At 39.7% G+C, this 21,205-nt stretch overlaps 1 protein-coding gene across 1 annotated transcript in view; it reads right to left on the minus strand.

Moving 5' to 3' along the window:
* LOC134674167 (uncharacterized) overlaps positions 1 to 4,911 on the minus strand; it is a 41,424-nt gene extending 36,513 nt beyond the window's left edge. The window contains exon 1 of the mRNA XM_063532223.1: positions 4,767 to 4,911. Within this exon, the coding sequence (XP_063388293.1) occupies positions 4,767 to 4,797 (31 nt within the window). The 5' untranslated portion in view covers positions 4,798 to 4,911. The remainder of the gene's footprint in view (positions 1 to 4,766) is intronic.
* Between the last annotated feature and the right edge of the window lie 16,294 nt (positions 4,912 to 21,205).

Raw genomic sequence — 21,205 nt, forward strand, 5'->3', positions numbered from 1 at the left:
AAAACGGGACCCTATTACTAAGACTCCGATGTCCGTCTGTCCGTCTGGCTGTCACCAGGCTGTAACTCGAGAACCGTGATCAAGAACTGTCTAGCACAGTTGAAATTTTCACAGATGATGTATTTCAGTTGCCGCTATAACAACGAACACTACAAATTAAAATAAATAAACAAACGTGATTTTTTGTCGTTTCTTGCGTAATGCTACGAAACTCCTCATACGTGAGTCCGACTCGCACTTGGCCGGTTTTTTTTGCCTTAGTGACTATTTATGAAGCGATATATTTGCGGAAGATTAAGTTTGCCAAATTAGTAGTATTTCAAAAGTTCATTTTGATGCATTTGATCATTTCGATGATGTATTTGTATTTTTGATGCATCACGAGGCCTCATCTTATAAATATAGTTGACTGTTATTTTCTAATATAATTTTATAATATAGTTGACTGTTGATGAGGCCTCATGGGTTAACTAAACAAGCTGTCCTGCTGTCTTCCACTCCACTGTGTCACACACAGCATCCATCATCACGGCGACACGTCTCCGGGATCGTTTGTATCCGTCGCCATTCTGACTCCCGCTGCGGTGGTTACACGCACTTTGATACCACTGCGCTTGTGTTACACGAGTTTCAACACTAGTTTGCACCACATACACATGCACCCGTACCATGAATTATTGACAGTGTAAACACTGACATACATACGCTATAATGTCTATGTAATTTACTTTCTATACATCTTGCTCGCACTAATGTCAGTACGAGCGAGATGCATATAAAGTAAGGTAGGTAGGTACGTTCACGCTAGCGTTTATGTCAGTGCTAAACTGGTGGTAGCCTGCTCTGCTGTGTCCTACTCCACTGTGTCACATACAGCATCCGTCATCATGGCGACACGTCTCCAGGATCGTTTGTATCCGTCGCAATTCTGACTCCCGCTGCGGTTACACGCACTTTGATACTACATTCTATATATCTTGCTCGCATTAATATGCGAGTACAAGCGAGATCCATAGACAGTGACGTTCACGCTAGGACGCTAGTGTCTATGTCAGTACTAAACTGATGGTAGCCTGCTCTACTGTGTCCTACTCCACTGTGTCACATACAGCATCCGTCATCATGGCGACACGTCTCCGGGATCGTTTGTATCCGTCGCCATTCTGACTCCCGCTGCGGTTACACGCACTTTGATACGACATTCTATATATCTTGCTCGCATTAATATGCGAGTACAAGCGAGATGCATAGACAGTGACGTTCACGCTAGGACGCTAGTGTCTATGTCAGTACTAAACTGATGGTAGCCTGCTCTGCTGTGTCCTACTCCACTGTGTTACACACAGCATCCATCATCACGGCGACACGTCTCCGGGATCGTTTGTATCCGTCGCCATTCTGACTCCCGCTGCGGTTACACGCACTTTGATACTAGGTACCTATAGTTCGATTTTTAGGGTTCCGTACCCAAAGGGTAAAACAGGACCCTATTACTAAGACTTCGCTGTCCGTCCGTCCGTCCGTCCGTCCGTCCGTCTGTCACCAGGCTGTATCTCATGAACCGTGATAGCTAGACAGTTGAAATTTTGACAGATGATGTATTTCTGTTGCCGCTATAACAACAAATACTAAAAACAGAATAAAATAAAGATTTAAATGGGGCTCCCATACAACAAACGTGATTTTTGACCAAAGTTAAGCAACGTCGGGAGTGGTCAGTACTTGGATGGGTGACCGTTTTTTTTTTGCGTTTGTTTTGTTTTTTTTTGCATTATGGTACGGAATCCTTCGTGCGCGAGTCCGACTCGCACTTGCCCGGTTTTTTTAGCTTTCAAAAGAAGGTAAGCTATCTTGACATGTCTTTTAATGGAAAAACGCTTTTTAAAAATCAATAACTATTACTTATGAAAGAAGAAGAATATAAATTATCGTATTAGATTCATAATTGTTACATAATATTTGCCGTAACTTATTTATAAAAAGTCTTTTTCTATTAAAATTACGTCAAGATTGTTTACCTTTTTTCTAATGCTAAAAAAACGAATTATAACTCTGTACCCTTAGTATAAACTTCATTCGGTAGCGTGACGTGACGTACGCGTTTGCGTCAAGTGTCATTTTGTATGGGATTTTGAGTTTCCAAAATGTCCCGCTTGGCGCTGTTCAAAATCCCATACAAAAATAGACAAAACGCAAACGCGAACAATCGTCACGCTGTCGAATGAAATTTAAGCAGGCCACTGACGAGCCTTCCAAATGGATGCCGTTACAATGGATTCATCCAAATGGACGGCATTCTAATATTAAACATTGTACGTTTTTGACATTCACGGACCGATTTTGGATTGCAGCAGCTGTATGGACTGTTGGAAGGCTCGTCAGTGGCCACCTTTACCTACATAAGTTTCAAAACTATTTTGCACTACATAGTTAATATACTTACGCATTTACAAGTTATTTTAACCGACGTATTACCGAGAATTATATTTTCATAGTAGTTGATCTCATGACAAGGAAACGGAGATAGAATTAGTTTAAGAAGTATTTTAGTTTCGCGCGGCTGCTATATCTTTAGTTTCCTTCTATAATAAAATTCGTTTTTTTTTTGCATTAGAAAAAAAGTAAACAATCTTGATGTGTCTTTTAATTGAAAAACACATTTTACAAATAAGTTACGGCAAATATATAACAATTATGAATCTAATAGGATCATTTATATTCTTCTGCTTTCATATGTAATAGTTTTTGATTTTTAAAAAGCGTTTTTCAATTAAAAGACATATCAAGATCGCTTACTTTCTTGCAAGTTCTTTCTAATGCTAAAAAAAAACGAACTATAAACATTGTACGTTTTTGACATTCACGGACCGATTTTGGATTGCAGCCACGCTATTTGGACTGTTGGAAGTCTCGTCAGTGGCCACCTTTACACTAGGCGGGGTTCTGTACTTGTGTTACATAAGTTTCAAAACTATCTTGCACCACATTTACAAGATATTTTAATCGACGTATTACCGAGAGTTATATTTTCATAGTAGTTGACCTAAAGACTATGAAACGGAGATAAAATTAGTTTAAGAAGTATTTTAGTTTTGCGCGGCTGATATATCTTTAGTTTATTTCTAATTTACAGACTTTACGCCCTCTCATAAGCTGGCAGTACCTACTTCAGCTAATACCTTCCTGTTACCACTAAATAAGGTGTTCCGAGTTTGGAACCTATTTTACAACGTACATAGTAAATCCACCAGGACTTTACGAGGCTCTTTCGATAATGAACAGCAATTTGGTTCAGTAAGCTCGCAAACATAGAAGGTAGGATCCTATAGAAGTGGTATACGCGTGCCTCCGTGAGGGACAAAACATATGCAATGCGACACTATGATTGGTCGAATTTATTTGCACACCATTATCCATACTAAAGTTACGGTTGGGGAACAAATAAAATGTGAAACTGTGACAAGGACAAACAACAATAGCTCTTTCTCTGCTACTCCTACTGAAAGATACATAAGACTATCCCGTTCGGTCACTCCCCCCCACCTTTCTTGCCAGTTCCAGTTAGGTATATACTACATTCATGCTCGCAAACTATATATGGGTTTCTAACAAGAAATAAGTACGTAAAACGTAAAGTTAGAACGCGTTCAAAGCCATGTAGAATAAAGCGCTTATTAAGGTGGATGAAATATAAAGTGAGCCGATCACTCGAACAAGTTTGAACAAGATCGGTTCACTTTATTATTACATCTACTTTACCAGTGGGGCGAAACTGGCGGTCTAGCCAAGGTGACAATCGCTTGCGCTTCGGGGCCTGGTCCTTTCGGACATTCTCGGCTCAGTATTGCGCCAAGCATTTGGGTGAAACAGAAAACTGTGTTACGTCTTTCCTGTAGACATACACAAGAGTTAAGGGCTATAAAGGTTAATGTTCTTATTTAACCCTTATCCACGTGAAAGAAAAAACTAGTGTGTTCGCGCGAACTGTACATTTTTCTCTCCTGTGGGCAATAGTTAACAGCTTGTGGGCATGTAACTAATGATTTTATCATAGTTCTCTAAATAAAAGGAGGACCTTTTCACGTGGATAAGGGTTAAATAAGAAAATTAACCTTTATAGCCCTTAACTCTTGTGGATGTCTACAGGAAAGACGTAACACAGTTTTCTGTTTGACCCATTTATTAAGGTTGGAATAACTTGGCGTCCCTTTGCGAGCACGAACACAGATTAGATAATAACTTTAATTTTGACAATCCTAAGAAGCCGAAAGAGATAGTGCCATAGTGCTTTCGAGGGCCGCTGCCGCCCTAAACGTACCTACCACATCTACTTCTATGACTATTTTAACACTTTTGTAACCAAAGTGCCAATTACTCACCAAGTGCCAGGAACACGGCCAGTGGTACCACTGACTCGTGGGCCGCTGCGCTGCGGCCCCACACATAGGTACCACATCTACTTCTATCATTATTTTAACACTTTTGTAACCAAAGTGCCAATTACTCACCAAGTGCCAGGAACACAGCCAGTGGTACCACTGACTCGTGGGCCGCTGCGCTGCGGCCCCACACATAGGTACCACATCTACTTCTATGACTATTTTAACACTTTTGTAACCAAAGTGCCAATTACTCACCAACTGCCAGGAACACGGCCAGTGGTACCACTGACTCGTGGGCCGCTGCGCTGCGGCCCCACACATAGGTACCACATCTACTTCTATGACTATTTTAACACTTTTGTAACCAAAGTGCCAACTACTCACCAAGTGCCAGGAACACCGCCAGTGGTACCATTGACCCGTGGGCCTCTGCAGCCCCTCCCTCGCCACATCTACTTCTGTCACTATCTTCACACTTGAACTTTATTTCTTTCACACATTTTTCACACTTGTACTTTTATAGTTTCACAAATTTTTAATGCGGATATTTTTGTTTACGCGTACACTTTTTTTCACTAATAATTAGTTGAATTATTCACTCTTTTTACGAATCAGGTAGATACACTTTTTCTAATTATTTTTGTAAGTAATTTCACTTTTAAATAATTGATATTAATTAAAGATTTTCACGATTCACTGTTGGTTGATTTCTTGTTGCAATCCAATGTAAAATCTGAAACAAAGAAAACTATTATTAATGATTTAGGTATTTATTTATATCGTTATATTGGTATGCCATTACATGCATACCACATTAACTATATAATTTAAATAAATAATTTATTAAATTGTAATACATGTCATTTTACGATTACGGACCAAACCAAAATTCTAAAAAATAATCTTGTTGACACGTATGAAATCCACAACGCAGGCTTCGTCATTGTTTAATAATAATTTAAGCTAAATAACATAACCATCCAAAAGAATGCCGAAATAGAACACCTGATAGCCGAGCCGAACATAATAGGTGAGACCAAAGCGCATCGTCTCCGCTGGCTTGGCCATCTCGAAAGGATGGGTGAAGATCGGGCAGCCAAAAGGGCCTACTTGGGTCGACCAACTGGGCGCTGTCCTGTTGGTCGTCCTAAATAGCGTTGGGCAGATAGAGTGGAGGCAGACCTCCGTGAGCTCGGCGTCGGCGAAAGTTGGCGGGATACCGCTCTGGACCGATCAAAGTGGCGTGCTCTTGTGTTGGAGGCCAAGACTCATTTTGGGTCACCGCGCCAACAAAGTAAGTGCCTAAGTAAGTAACATAACATACATAACCATCACGAATCGTCCCGGGCTCAAAATTTAAATTAAATTCCAAATTTTGGACCAAATTTATATGGTATTTTACGGTACGTTGCTATCCTAGTATACCTGACTCTACGTACCTATCCAAAGTAAAGGGTGACTCACGCTAGACCGGGCCGGGCCCGGGCCGTGGCGTTCGATATGTCATTGTCTATGACGGCTGATCGGTGATCACGTGGTGTTTTCCATGAAGCGCCGGAAGCTCCGGCCCGGTCTAACGTGAGTTTTCCTGGTAACATTCCATTTCTGACCGCAGCTGCACTACTGGTGCTGAACGAGTCGGTGTTATTGTCAATTTCCATAGTAAAATGAACGGTAGTGCAGCTGTTGTTGGAAATGGTCTGTCACCTTAACTTTCAAAATAGGATTTCTGACATGACTATTTATCTTCTACGCTAAGTAAAAAATATAATCTATTTTCCGTGCAACGTTGCAGTAAAAGTTAAATGAATCACAAAAACATCTCGCTTCTGAAATGAATCCTGGTAATTATGCAAAATGTCCACTTTGCCGCAGTTCAAGTTGCTCACGAGCTCAAAATGTTATAATTTATGTTTATTTTTGTGCTTACTGAAAAGAGCTTGCCAGGAAACTTTCATAATTACCCGGCGAAGTGCCTGCAATTTACTTAATAATGATTATTTGAATAACTTGTTTGATATTTGGCTCAATAAATAATTTTCGATATCGTTGACAATGGAGATCGTCGATTTTCTTAGGGCGTTTGGGCCCACTCGCAAATTGAACGTATACATGACGTATATATAGGAAATTAATCGTTATAATCTTTAAATTTTCCCTTAAACATGTTTTTGACGTCGACTGTACCTACACATCAAGCGAAAAATGTAAAACGTAAAGCTTTCAAAATCACTTGGCACTCGGTTGGCACTTGGATGGCACTTCACTGGCTCTCTGACACTCCGCGTGAGGGGCCATTAGAGTTTTAGACGGGGGTGATTTGTAGGAACGTTTTAGACATAAGCGTGTGTATCGCTTTTTATTATGTGTCGTACCCAAAGCCAAGCGTAGATTTCGTCGCTTTGCTACACCCTACATCCGTTCCACACCAATTTTGGTGGCTAGTCATAAGCCGCGCGTGGCGCTGTCGCCACCTAGCGGCCATATCTGTCCTGATCGTAACACACGCTTTTGTAAGAGAGTGAGTCTTCTGTACCTAGTACTATTATTATTTATTCTGTGCCAAAGCGTAAAAACGGGACCCTATTACTAAGACTCCGCTGTCCGTCCGACTGTCTGTTTGTCACCAGGCTGTAACTCATGAAATGTGATAGCTAGACAGTTAAAAATTTTACAGATGATGTATTTCTGATGCCACTATAACAACAAGCCGTTTTTTGCGTATTGGTACGGAACCCTTCGTGCGCGAGTCCGACTCGCACTTGGCCGGTTTTTAACCGACTTCCAAATCCCAAAGGAGGAGGTTATCAATTCGGTTGTATGTTTTTTATTTTTATTTTTTTTTATTATTTTTATTTTTTTTTTATTTTTTATGTTTGTTACTCCATATCTCCGTCATTACTGGACCGATTTTGAAAATTATTTTTTTGATTGTATGTATATGCATACAGATTGGTCCCGTTTTTGTCAAAATCCAGTTCTGATGATGGAATCTATGAGGAATCGACGGAACTCCTCAAATCTTAAAGGCATACATATGGTGATTTTTGTGTTTTTATCAACAAATCAAGCATATACATCCAAAAACGTGACATTTGATGAAGTGGAACTGCTGATGATGATCAGAACGGAACTCTTCAACGACGCATAGTTCACCTTTGGCGATTTGTCCTCTTCGTTATGTTTGTTAAGCAAGTTAAGTTTTTAAGCCACAATTTTGTCAAGCTTGAGTTCTGATGATGGGATCCATGAGAAATCGAGGGAACTCCTCAAATTTTAAAGGCATGCGTATAGAGATTTTTGTATTTTCATCAGAAAATCAAGCATTTTCATTAAAAACTGTCGCATTTGATGAAGTGGAACTGCTGATGATGATCAGAACGGAACTCTTCAACGACGCATAGTTCACGTTTGGCGATTTGTCCTCTTCGTTATGTTTGTTAAGCAAGTTTAGTTTTTAAGCCACATTTCTGTCAAGCTCGAGTTCTGATGATGGGATCCATAAGGAATCGAGGGAACTCCTCAAATCTTAAAGGCATACGTATAGAATTTTTTGTATTTTCATCATAAAATCAAGTATTTACATTAAAAACTGTCGCATTTGATGAAGTGGAACTGCTGATGATGATCAGAACAGAACTCTTCAAAGACGCATAGTACATGTTTGGTGATTTCGAATTTCGATTTTGACTTGGACTGGGACCCGGACTCATACCCGGATCCGGTTCGGACCCGGACTCGGACTCGGATTCGGACCCGGACTCGGACCCGGACTCGGACTCGGATTCGGACCCGGACTCGGACCCGGACTCGGACCCGGACTCGGACCCGGACTCGGACCCGGACCCGGACCCGGACTCGGACCGGGACTCGGACCCGGACTCTCACTCAGAGACCCGGACCTTGACCCGGAAAACCACTATAATACCTAAACTAAATAAACCACTATGATTACCTACCATAAAATGTGGGTATGATGATGCCAAACCCCTCCCGCTCAAACTCCCGTACACCGCACCGCATGCGCCGTTAAGTGGGTCAGGTTAGGTTTGAACTGCGATCCTCACAGAACCGAACAAAAGTGGGTTAGGTTTGGTTAGAACTGCGAGCCTTACAGAAACGAAATGCTACTAGAAAAGTGGGTTTGATTAGGTTCGAACTGCGATCCTCACAGAACCAAACTGCTATCAGAGAAGTGGGTTAGGTTAGGCTAGAACTACGACCCTTACGAAAGCGAAATGCTACTAGAAAGTACTGGTTTTACCTCCTTTTCTACATAGTGCACCATCTACCATAATCTTTCACCGGGCCCCATAGAAGTCGGTTTTTTTTTCTTAAAAATTATTATGTGTCGTACCCAAAGCCAAGCGTAGATTTTGTCGCTTTGCTACACCCTACATCCGTTCCACACCAATTTTGGTGGCTAGTCATAAGCCGCGCGTGGCGCTGTCGCCACCTAGCGGCCATATCTGTCCTGATCGTAACAGACGCGTTTTGTAAGAGAGTGAGTCTTCTGTACCTAGTACTATTATTTATTCTGTGCCAAAGCGTAAAAACGGGACCCTATTACTAAGACTCCGCTGTCCGTCCGACTGTCTGTCTGTCACCAGGCTGTAACTCATGAAATGTGATAGACAGTTAAAATTTTTACAGATGATGTATTTCTAATGCCACTATAACAACAAGCCGTTTTTTGCGTATTGGTACGGAACCCTTCGTGCGCGAGTCCGACTCGCACTTGGCCGGTTTTTTACTTAAAACTTTCTATTAAATTAAAAACCGAAATAGGATAGCGCAGACATAATTATACTTCAAGTGAAAATGTAATTAAATTTTGCGTCAAGAGTCTAATAGTTCAAAGACAATTTTGTTCACGTGATCTTTAATAAATATAAACCTAAAGCTATGTAATCTTATAAATTTAGACGAGTAGATAACGAAGTTTGGCTACCATACATTGTTACAATACAGTAGCTTGACTTGAAGTAGGGTGACTGCTATAATTATTGGCCACTACATAGTAATTTGGCCACTCCTAACGAATCAGAAAGAAACAAGCCAATTGAAGCCTTATTAAGTGGCCAATTACTATGTAGTGTCAAATGTGACCCTATTTAATTATCCGATTTAGATTTTGTTGTCTAATTTCTTTTCAGTTTTACATTAAATTTAGTAAGTTTTGTAGAGGTCTTCATTTTTGGCGCAATAAACTGGAAATCCAAATTTGGGACAAGATTAATGTTAATATTTTTCAGGGCTCTCTCCACAAAGCGCTCAGCAAACGCCTAATGGAGGCCACAGGTGACCCTCGCGTAGGCACCTTTCTCGCTCAAAGATTGGCCATAGCAATCCAGCGCGGGAACGCTGCCTGCGCGATGAACACCCTACCAAGGGCGCAAAATTTTGATAGATATTTGATTTTTTCTAGCTTTAATTGTTATCTTAATTGCACTTAATTTTAGTTTTATATTCATTTTATCTCCTTGGTCTTAAAAATCTTACTTGGATACAGCTCACAGAGCCACTGGTTTAAGAACAAACTACTGTTGGTTTAAGAACACACGACTGTTGGTTTAAGAACAAACTACTGTTAGTTTTAGTTTCTCTGTGTCGAATCATCGGTCGCGCCTGAGGGCCTACCGCGAACTACGTTCGGTGTGTTGCCTCCCTGTCACACTTACGTACGAATTTACAAGTGCGACAGAGAGGCAACACGTCGAACGTGGTTCGCGGTAGGCCCTCTGATCGAATTTCACCTCAACCTATAATCGGATTCATTCCATTCGATGTCTCTCTAACTGAGTTATGACGAAGAAATATCGCTATTTAATGTAAAGACAAAATTATATTCTCACTGGCTCAATAAGGTTATTGTGGGTCAAACTTTCCTAAAGCTCTACATTGTAATTTATTGTGTAATATTTATGTAATTTTAATTTAAATAAACCTCTTTTAATAATAATAATACATTTTAATACGGCCTTGTGGACCGCGAAGTAGCGTAGGAACTACAAGTAGGTAAATAGATTTGCGATACAGCGGGGAAATGCCGCCAACATCCTTGGTACAATGCCTCAGGGGCCTATTTTAGATTTAAGCTAGTTATTAATTTCGTTTAGTTGTACCACTGTATATATATTTGTAAATAAATGATTATTTGAATAGATTTAAGCTATTTACATATTGTACATGTACATAAGTACAGCACACTTATAGGGATAAAAGAAAGACCCTTTACATGGCCTTTCTTGACCTGCAAAAGGCTTTCGATTGTATCCCACGTCAGATGATCTGGTGGGCACTGAAGGTGAAGAACGTGCCACAAGTCTACATTGACATTATCCGAGACATGTACCGCGATTCGGTTTCTCTGGTAAGGACCTCCGTTGGCGACACAAAACCTTTCCCGATTACAGTTGGTGTTCATCAAGGCTCCGCTCTGAGCCCCTTTCTGTTCAGTGTGGTGCTTGACGCTGTCACGGCAGAGATACAAAACCCACCGCCGTGGTTGCTCATGTATGCAGACGACATCGCACTGACAGACGAGGACAAACAGGTATTGGAGCGAAAGGTGAACCAGTGGAAGGGGTCGCTAGAAAACGGAGGTCTGAAGCTAAATGTCGCGAAGACCGAATACATGGCCTGCGGAAGTACGGATTCCACTCCCATAAACATAGGGAACGAACCTGCCGTGAAAACGGACAAGTTTAAGTACCTGGGATCAGTACTGCATGAGTCCGGGATCATTGATCACGACATCCGAGCCCGAATCAGCGCGGCTTGGTCTAAATGGCGGGAGGTCACAGGAGTCATCTGCGACCGCAGAATACCGCTTAGACTCAAAGGGCTAGTGTATAAGTGCATTATCCGTCCAGTCCTACTTTATGGCGCCGAGACGTGGCCGGTTCTTGGAAGGCATGTTCAGGAGCTTCGCGTTACTGAGATTACTGGATGTGCGGCGTTACGCGCGCTGACCGCATCCGTAACGAGTACATCCGTGGCAGCCTCGCAGTCCGTGACGTAGCGGAGAAGCTCCAAGAATGTCGCCTCCGGTGGTTCGGCCACGTTTGCCGCAGGCCAGCTGACTACGTAGGAAACATATGCCTTAACCTAGCCCTTGACGGCCCCCGACCCCGCGGCAGACCAAAAAAGCGATGGCTCGATGTCGTGAAAGCAGATATGAGCGTGAACGGGCTCACACGAGACGACGCCCAGGATCGCGCAAAGTGGAGGAAAGCAAGTAGGAAAGCGGACCCTGGCAAAGGCCGGGATAACGCTAGGTAGAAGAAGACATAAGTACAGCACATTAAGTACCTATTATAATAAAAAAAATATGATAATGTGTAAAAATAAAACGTTTGACGACCGGTCTGGCCTAGTGGGTAGCGACCCTGCCTGCTAAGCCGATGGTCCTGGGTTCGAATCCCAGTAAGGGCATTTATTTGTGTGATGAACACTAATATTTGTTCCTGAGTCATGGGTGTTTTCTATGTATATAAGTATGTATTTATCTATATAAGTATATATATCGTCGCCTAGCACCCATAGTACAAGCTTTGCTTAGTTTGGGGCTAGGTTGATCTGTGTAAGATGTCCCCAATATTTATTTATTTATTTTATTATTTATAAAAAAAAATTGAAAAACGAGTGTCAAAAGTTGGAAAAACTTACTGTACTTTTGTTAAAACCAAAATATAGCACAATTAGGTATGTAATAAAAAGGCATGGTAAATTTTATAGCATTTTCGGTGCAGCGGAGTGGTGTTAACGGAATTGGTATAAACAATTTCAACCCTAATGATTAATCAGCGTTATTTAAGTTAATATTAACCTCAAATTTTCCATTTCAGTTGGAATTATCTAAAGTGTCATTCTATGGAACTTGCAAACTATGTAAACAAAAGTCACCAGTAAATTCATCATTTTTGACAGTTTCAATATGGCGGTGTTTACATAGTTAGCAAGCTCCATAGAATGACGCTTTATACCAATTCCGTTCCACTCCGTTGTACCAAAAAACCGGGCAAGTGCGAGTCGGACTCGCGCACGAAGGGTTCCGTACCATAATGCAAAAAACAAAAACAAAAAAAAGCAAAAAAAAAACGGTCACCCATCCAAGTACTGACCACTCCCGACGTTGCTTAACTTTGGTCAAAAATCACGTTTGTTGTATGGGAGCCCCATTTAAATCTTTATTTTATTCTGTTTTTAGTATTTGTTGTTATAGCGGCAACAGAAATACATCATCTGTGAAAATTTCAACTGTCTAGCTATCACGGTTCGTGAGATACAGCCTGGTGACAGACGGACGGACGGACAGCGAAGTCTTAGTAATAGGGTCCCGTTTTACCCTTTGGGTACGGAACCCTAAAAATGCTATAAAATTTACTATGCCTGGTAAGTAACAAAATATAACACACCGTTTGCCTAAAATATACATTTAGTAAACATAACATAATTAACTTTATTAAAATAAGGTCTGAAACTCGGAATTTCCACATTCACTTTTCCCGGAAAATGCCGGGGATCGTAATTAATTTTTATTTCGCTTGGGATTCACAAAAATACCGAGTTGAAAACATCAAAGGAAATTTTCTAATTTTGCTCTGTTAGTTACTTTTGTTTTCTTTTAGAACGGACAATGGAAAAAAATTAGTCCATTATTTATTTTTTAAGGTTTCGTACCTTAAAGGATAGCTCAAAAAAACCGAGCAAGTGCGAGTCGGACTCGCGTACGAAGGGTTCCGTACCCTAACGCAAAAAAACAAAATAAAAGCAAAAAAAACCGGGCAAGTGCGAGTCGGACTCGCGCACGAACCGTACCATAATGCAAAAAAAGAAACAAAAAAAGCAAAAAAAAAAACGGTCACCCATCCAAGTACTGACCACGGCCGACGTTGCTTAACTTTGGTCAAAAATCACGTTTGTTGTATGGGAGCCCCATTTAAATCTTTATTTTATTCTGTTTTTAGTATTTGTTGTTATAGCGGCAACAGAAGTACATCATCTGTAAAAATTTCAACTGTCTATCACGGTTCGTGAGATACAGCCTGGTGACAGACGGACGGACGGACGGACGGACAGCGAAGTCTTAGTAATAGGGTCCCGTTTTACCCTTTGGGTACGGAACCCTAAAAAGATCACTTGTGTGTCTGTAATAAGTACCCTAAATAAGTAAAAGCACCCTCAAGAAATCTTCTTGAACCTAGCGTTTTCCCGGCCTAGCGCCAAGGTCCGCTTTCCTGCTCAGTCTTCTCCACTTTGCCCGGTCTTCGGCATCCTCAGGTGTGAGATTGTTCTCTTTCATATCCGCAGTCACGACGTCCAGCCAACACTTCTTAACTCTCAAGAAATAATATATAAAAATGAATACTTATTCATGTTTAAATAAAAACCGCAAAAGTAGAGTGTTTAACTCTGGTGGAAGGCATCATTTCAGCCTCATCTTTCATTTACTTCTTTGGTTAACAATCTACTTTTTCATCATAATATATGTACCTAGTTTCAAGAAATAGAGCAAAACTAATTTCGTTATATGTAATCCCACCAAAAACATAAATGTAAAAAAGGAGAGCCAAGTTCAATACAAAAATTATGCTTGGCTGTGGGGTTCGCCGCAAAAAGAATGGAGATTTAAATGAGTGCCAAGTTCTATGCAAAATCCAAATATGTATTTATAGGAACAAAATAACATTATAAACAAGTATTAAACTCTATTTCTTTGCTTTATTGGATACGTATAACAGTTGCTGTTATTTAAAAAAATGCGAGATCTAAAAGCAGGTTAGATTTGACTTGGCCAGTTTTCATTACATCAGTCATTTTATAAAGTTATTCAACATATATATTTTGTAATTCTGATAAAAACTGGCCAAGCCAAATCTAACCTACTTTAAGATCTCACAATTTTTTTAAATAACAGCAATTGTTATAGGTATCCAATAAAGCAAAGAAATAGAGTTTAATACTTGTTTATAATGTTATTTTGTTCCTATAAATACATATTTGGATTTTGCATAGAACTTGGCACTCATTTAAATCTCCATTCTTTTTGCGGCGAACCCCACAGCCAAGCATAATTTTTGTATTGAACTTGGCTCTCCTTTTTTACATTTATGTTTTTGGTGGGATATCAATACTTTTTGTAAAGAAAACTAGGCAGGTATTGAGATTTAATGTTTTTTCTTGTGTTTCCGCTGCATGTTTTTTACTTCTGTTCTTTGTATTAATTATGTGGTGCCGCGCGCCGCCAACGACACACCGTTGGCCGGTTGTTTAGCGCGTATTACAGGTTTTTTGTATGGGGACCCCCCCTATTTTTTAACTTTTTTTAATTTTTAGATTTTTTCCTACGCTTTCACACAATAACTGAGCTGGATTCCAAATTTCATCCTTCTAGGTCATCTGGAAGTAGGTTAGGTTTAGGTACTTATATGTCAGTCACAATAAAAAATGGTTTTTTTGTATGGGGACCCCCCCTATTTTATAACTTTTTTTAATTTTTAGATTTTTTCCTACGCTTTCACACAATAACTGAGCTGGATTCCAAATTTCATCCTTCTAGGTCATCTGGAAGTAGGTTAGGTTTAGGTACTATAGGTATGTCAGTCAGTCTTAAAATTTACGACTTTTTGACCTTCATATCTTTATAACCGTTTGAGCTAGCTTCATGAAATTTGGGCTTCTAGATGTCCTTATGGATATAATTAGACACACGTAGTTTTATGTGTTTACGTTAAAGATGTTTTGAGTTATAGAAGGGTCAAAAGTGGCACCAAGTGGTTCGTGTAATATTACACTTGGCGCTGGCTAGCCAGTTCCTTTGCTTGAACTTGGCTTGACACGCTGCCGCGTGTCTAGATACGAAATAGACCTTTATTCATGTTTCTAAGACATTCTCTGATACTTAACTATGTACAATAGTCAGAAATGTCTAATTAAACAGTTGAAGAAACACTTCAAGTATTCCTTGAAATATGAATCAAGGGCTTTTCTAGCAATCTCAAACAACGAGGGTTTTAATACCTTTAATTGCAGATGTGACCTTAGAAGTTCAGAAATGTACGATATATTTGTAGTAGTAGTAGTAGTAGTAGTAAACTCTTTATTGTACAGAAAGACATATTAAAAATAACATACAATTAGCAAGAAGTACAAACGAACTTATCCCTTTGAGGGATCTCTTCCAGTTAACCTTTGAGTAGATGAGAGGAGAGAGTGAAAAGAGGGTGACAAATGCAGCAAAAATAAAAATAAATATTTGATGATAGTTTTGCGACTACGTAAGTGTAGGTTTTGCGACTACCTATAGTTTTTTGTGTTTTATTTAGATTTAGGTTTTAGTTTATGTATACAAGGTTAAAATTTTGGTGTTTATAATTATACAACTAAGTATTAATGTATTTCTTGTATTATAAAACTAAAATAAATACTTCAATATCAATGTATTTTAGTTTTATAATATGTAATAATAGATATTTGATCCTCAAAACAAACCGAATCGAATATAATAAATAGTTTTAGAATAAATAAGGATAAGTTTAGGTCGAGGACCAAATTAAAGGTAATATTTTAGAAGATTACTATGAAACAGGATCAAAGGTTGCAGGAAGGTGAAATAGGAATGGCAATTTTAATTAAATTTCCCGTTTCAGTGAAAATTATGTGAGATAGGCTTAGAATACATTTGTAGGAAATGTATACTCTAGCTGTATCTTTAGGTATTTAAATAAAAGTAAACAAAAATCAACCCTCAAATGGCTCCTTAAATCAGTTGAGGGTAGATGACAACATTACAAGATCAAATAATGTAGATTTAAGTCAGGTCGTTCAGTCACTCATCCAGGCGGTTTTGTATTTGGTTGGTTAACCAATAAATGTTATAACTACCCAAAAATTTACAAATTGATTGTTTACTTTTATTTAAATACCTAAAGATACAGACTATAGGCACAGTTCATTATATCGTATGTTTATTCAAATATAAAATACTAAGTATTCATCGAAAATGCTTCGTAGAGGTAAAACGATGTGTCATGATTTATAAGCGCTGAATGGGTTAAAATAATTGTAATAACATCCATCAATAGATACTGCAATCATCAAAAACGCAAGAACCTTGGTTTACGATGACTATAATAACAGTTTATTATTGAAGTGTCTGCGGCGTCTAGACGTGGAATTTTCGCGCTTGGCGTCCAGCCAGCAGAGAGGTCAGCCTCTTCATTACCTTAGAATCATCTACATTCAATTAGGATCACCCCACACTAGCGTCTCCGAGCGTTAACCGCTGGTGGTCGGCAACCTGCGGCCCGCGGGCCGCATGCGGCTCGTGAACCTGTCACTTGCGGTCCGAGAGCCGCCTTGGCTATTGTATATTTGTATGTAATAGTGACAAACGACAATGTCTCATAAAGTCATAAATATTAACAAAGTACGGCCCGCGTCACCTCCGTTAACTACTATTTGGCCCTTGGCTGCTAAAAGGTTGCCGACCGCTGGTCTAAGCAACAACTGGCTGCTGCTCGGAGCAGCGTTAGCGCAGCTACGCGGCGCCGCCATTTTCCTTAGCGCTGACTAGACGCTGACACTCAAAAGACGCTAAAATTATTGAAGCGTCTACTGCGTCCAGCCAGCAGAGAGGTCAGCCTCTTCATTACACATTAGAGTCGTCTACATTAAATTAGTAAGTATTTAATAAAGGCCTCATTGTCGCCTCGGCCACGGAATGCTCGATGCCGACGCTATTCAGGCTAACACTATAACTGTGTTTCACAGTGTTTCAGTTGTAAATATACAGAGTAAATAATATACACTGTATTTAGAGAGCTAGGGAAGCGTCTCTCTGATGTTACGGGTGACCAGGGTGCTGGTTCCTTCCTTGCCCAGCGAATTGGCATCGCCATACAGCGCGGCAATGCCACCACCTGCGCAAGTGCTCACGCTACCATCCGGCGCCGAGCTAGCTTCCATATTTTACTACTTTTTGCACTTAATTTTTTACTGATATGAAATAATGTAAATTACAGTATAAAATATATAAAAGTATCATAAAAAACGATAGTTTTTTTTTAACCGTTTAGTCTATCCTCCCCAACTGTCCCCTGTGGTTTCAGCGGCCATAAACAATGTACATTTTAATAACGAACCGCCCGTATTTGCTTATTGTTGTTGTTAGTTCGCTAAGAGCGTACACGGTTATAGATATTTACAGTACAGTCGCCATCATATATATCGGAGCGGCCAAGGTGCTCATAAATATCTGAGCACGCCTCTATTGTCAGGGCGTTAGAGTGTTTGTTCAGATATTGTGAACACCTTGGCCGCTCCGATATATCTGATGGCGACTGTACAATGATTTCACAAAAACGCCCAAATTAGGTTTATAGAACTTTTTTTTCTCACACAAATTATACATTTCACTTAAGAGAAACTTAATTACAACAGAACTAAATATAAATAACCAGTAAGTGTAACGAGTGCATGCGTACTCACTTACAAAGCTCTTAACTAAACTTAAAAAGAAATAATGTGGGGTCATCCATTAATTACGTCACACGAATTTCTAGGTTTTTTGACCCCTCCCCTCCTCCTTGTCACACTTGGTCACATTTGGCAAACCCCTCCCCCCTAGTGTGACGTCACATTTTTTCTACGAAATCTCCAAATCGAATTAAGTAAGTACCTAAGTATTATTAATATTTTATCAAAATATTTTGACGATATAAATATTAGTAATTTTATAACCCCAAAACTGCTTAGGAAAGAAAATTAAACGAATAAAAACGATTATCGTTTTTAAAACTTGTTATTTAAATGTACAGCGAATAAAATAATTTAAATAAATTTTCGGTTACTGATGAAGTTAAAGTGACGTCACAAAGTTTGTGTCCCCCCCTCCCCCATGTCACAATATGTCACATTTTCTTGACCCCCTCCCTCCCCCTAAACGTGTGATGTAATTAATGGATGACCCCTGTTACATAAAATAAAAAATGTTATTAAATCTACATTCTACTCTTTTTGCGCAAATTACAGGTTACGTACAAATTTAATAACCATACATTTGACGTGCCCCTCCCAAAAATTGGCAGACTGTTTTGTACAGAAAATGACAGTCAAGGCGTCTTTCAATTTGATTCGGACAAATTGTGTTTTTTGAAAAACAAATTATAGCCAGCATTATAGGAATTATTTCTTTCATTGACACTTTTTTCCTATATTGTATATACTTTCCCCAAAAAATTAAAAAAAACTGTCAGCCGGGACATATTTAATGCTAAAAGGGGGGGTTGCGTCAGGAGGAGGGCATGGGACACTAGTGTGCGTGTACAATGCAAGCATCGCACATTTCTCGCGTCAGCATTAAATATGACTTTATAATAATTGCTGTATTTGCGATTACGCCATACATCGATTTATGTTTTAGTTTACGTTTATACGTGCTCCTAGCTAGTACTCATATACCTTGGTTATCAATAAATAAATATACCGAAATCAGTGTTTCCATCAAGATTGCAATCTACCATCAAGAATCATATCAACTCAGATGTACTATCCGTACATCTTATGGTCCTTCGAAGCTATCAGTGACTGTGACAGTGATTTCGTCCTAACGGCCTCCCACAAGCGGGTCTCACCGTGCGGATTGAACAGGCGCTGTGACTCACCCAGAGCCTGACTATATTCATTGTCATAGGAGAACAGCATCAGTTCATCATCGAAGATATCAAGACTATCAAGAGACGTCTACATCAAGCCAAGTAAGAGAAATCTCGAACTTGAAAATCATCATTATCAGTGCTGCAGCAATTATCATCAATTTTAAATCAGGAAATCAATATCATTATCAAACATCAAATATCAGTGGCCACAGTATTGTCAATAGTTTGTTGATTAATACTTTTTATTCATATCTACACTACTTCCTCAAATCAAGATGAGTTTAGAAAAGGAAATGGAAGCGATTCGCAACGATCAAAATCAGCTCATGGCCAATATGAACAGGCTATTTGAGAACTACAAAAAAGATGGTCCAAGCCGCCGAACTGAGTCTAACATCAATAACAAGTTGACCGGCCTCGACGGTTTCTGGCAAGAATTTCAAAGCAATCATGTAAGGCTGGTAGCATTCAAGAACGAGGAATGTACCTATTTTGCCGAAAAGACTTATAACAAAACCAAAACCTTCTATGAATCAGCTCGGTCTGTATTGCTAGATCATTTGGATACAGCTAAAAGGGCTCCTCTATCACCGAGACCTAGGGCAATCTCACCGAAACCAGCAGAACGTTTAACACACCCTTCGTCAGCAATGCCTAATTGGGCCGAAGAAAAATCAAAAATTGAAGAAGTGCATCCTGGGCCATCAAATCACCAGAGCCGCGACGTCACTCGAGACAATCAATCTGAGAATCAGGACAAAACGGCTACCCGGGCTCCAGTCAATCCAGAGTTCGCATTTCCACCTATTTTCAATTTCAACGAAAAACCAAGCGTGGATGCTGCCAAGTTGTCAGAGAAGATGAGAAAACAACAGAGCAACTTCAAGGCCTTCGCACGTACTTTACATTACATAGACCTCTCCACCGTTAATGAAAAGTGGGAATTGGAAGATTTACTCAAGTCAGTCCAGTCTCGTTGGACAACTATTGACACACTTCACTGGGACATCGACAGTGAACTTTTCGAAGACGACGAAACCTACAATCAAACGTTCTACAAATATGAGAGGAAATTTCAAGATATCAAAAAATCCATCAATTCAAAAATATGGTCCATGGCCCACCGTGAGAAATCAACTCCCGTTATGGACATACCGCCGTTTAGTGGAAACTACCAACAGTGGGTTTCATTCAAGGATCTCTTTAATGAAGCCATACATCATAATCGCTCCATGTCCAACGCACAAAAGATGCAATTTTTGAAAAATAAGGTCAGAGGTGAAGCCGAAAAACTTATTCAACATCTCAACATCAGCTCAGAAAATTATGAAACCTGCTGGGAAATCTTAAACCACAGGTACAACAATACGAAACTGATTTTCACCGCCCACCTCAATAACCTGCTGTCGCTATCAACAATGCAACAACAATCATATCAACAAATCAAGCGTCTACATGACACCACCAACGAGTGCTTAAATGCCATCAGAAACCTCGGCGTGGACACCTCGTCATGGGATCCGCTTATCGTCCATATTTTATCACAAAAGTTGGACGCGGAAAGTCATACGGAATACGTCGAATCATTAAAGAACCCACGTGACTTGCCGACCTTAAAGGAATTTCTAGATTTCCTAGAAATGAAGTTCACATCATTTGAAGCCAGCCGCCGCAAGTTGGACGCACCAAAAACATCCCAACAATCAGAAGCATCAAGAAAGCCTTATTACAAATCATTTGTAGGCATAAAGGATTCATCATTATCACAAAATAAATCAAATGATGTTAAATTAAGTTATTATCAAAGAAAACATTGCCCAGTTTGTAATAAGAATCATGGCATATTTAATTGCGAAACATTTCAAAGTGCAAAGCCAGAACGCAAACGGAGCATTATTGCAAGTTTGAATTTATGCAAAAATTGCCTTTATAATCACTACGATAAGGAATGTTTTTCAACAAGTCGATGCCGCACATGCCAAGAAAAACATAATACACTCGTGCATGATGCCTACAGTCAGAAACAAGATACTTCCGATCTACTTAATAAACGGAAAACTGTTGCAACTATTACGCAAGAATGTAATAAAAATATAGAAGTTTTATTACCTACCGCCCTCATCAAGGCAAGGGCAGTAGATGGAACTTATCACATTTTGA

This window comes from Cydia fagiglandana, chromosome 19 (assembly GCF_963556715.1).
Source record: "Cydia fagiglandana chromosome 19, ilCydFagi1.1, whole genome shotgun sequence".
In the NCBI taxonomy this organism is placed as follows: Eukaryota; Metazoa; Arthropoda; class Insecta; order Lepidoptera; family Tortricidae; genus Cydia; species Cydia fagiglandana.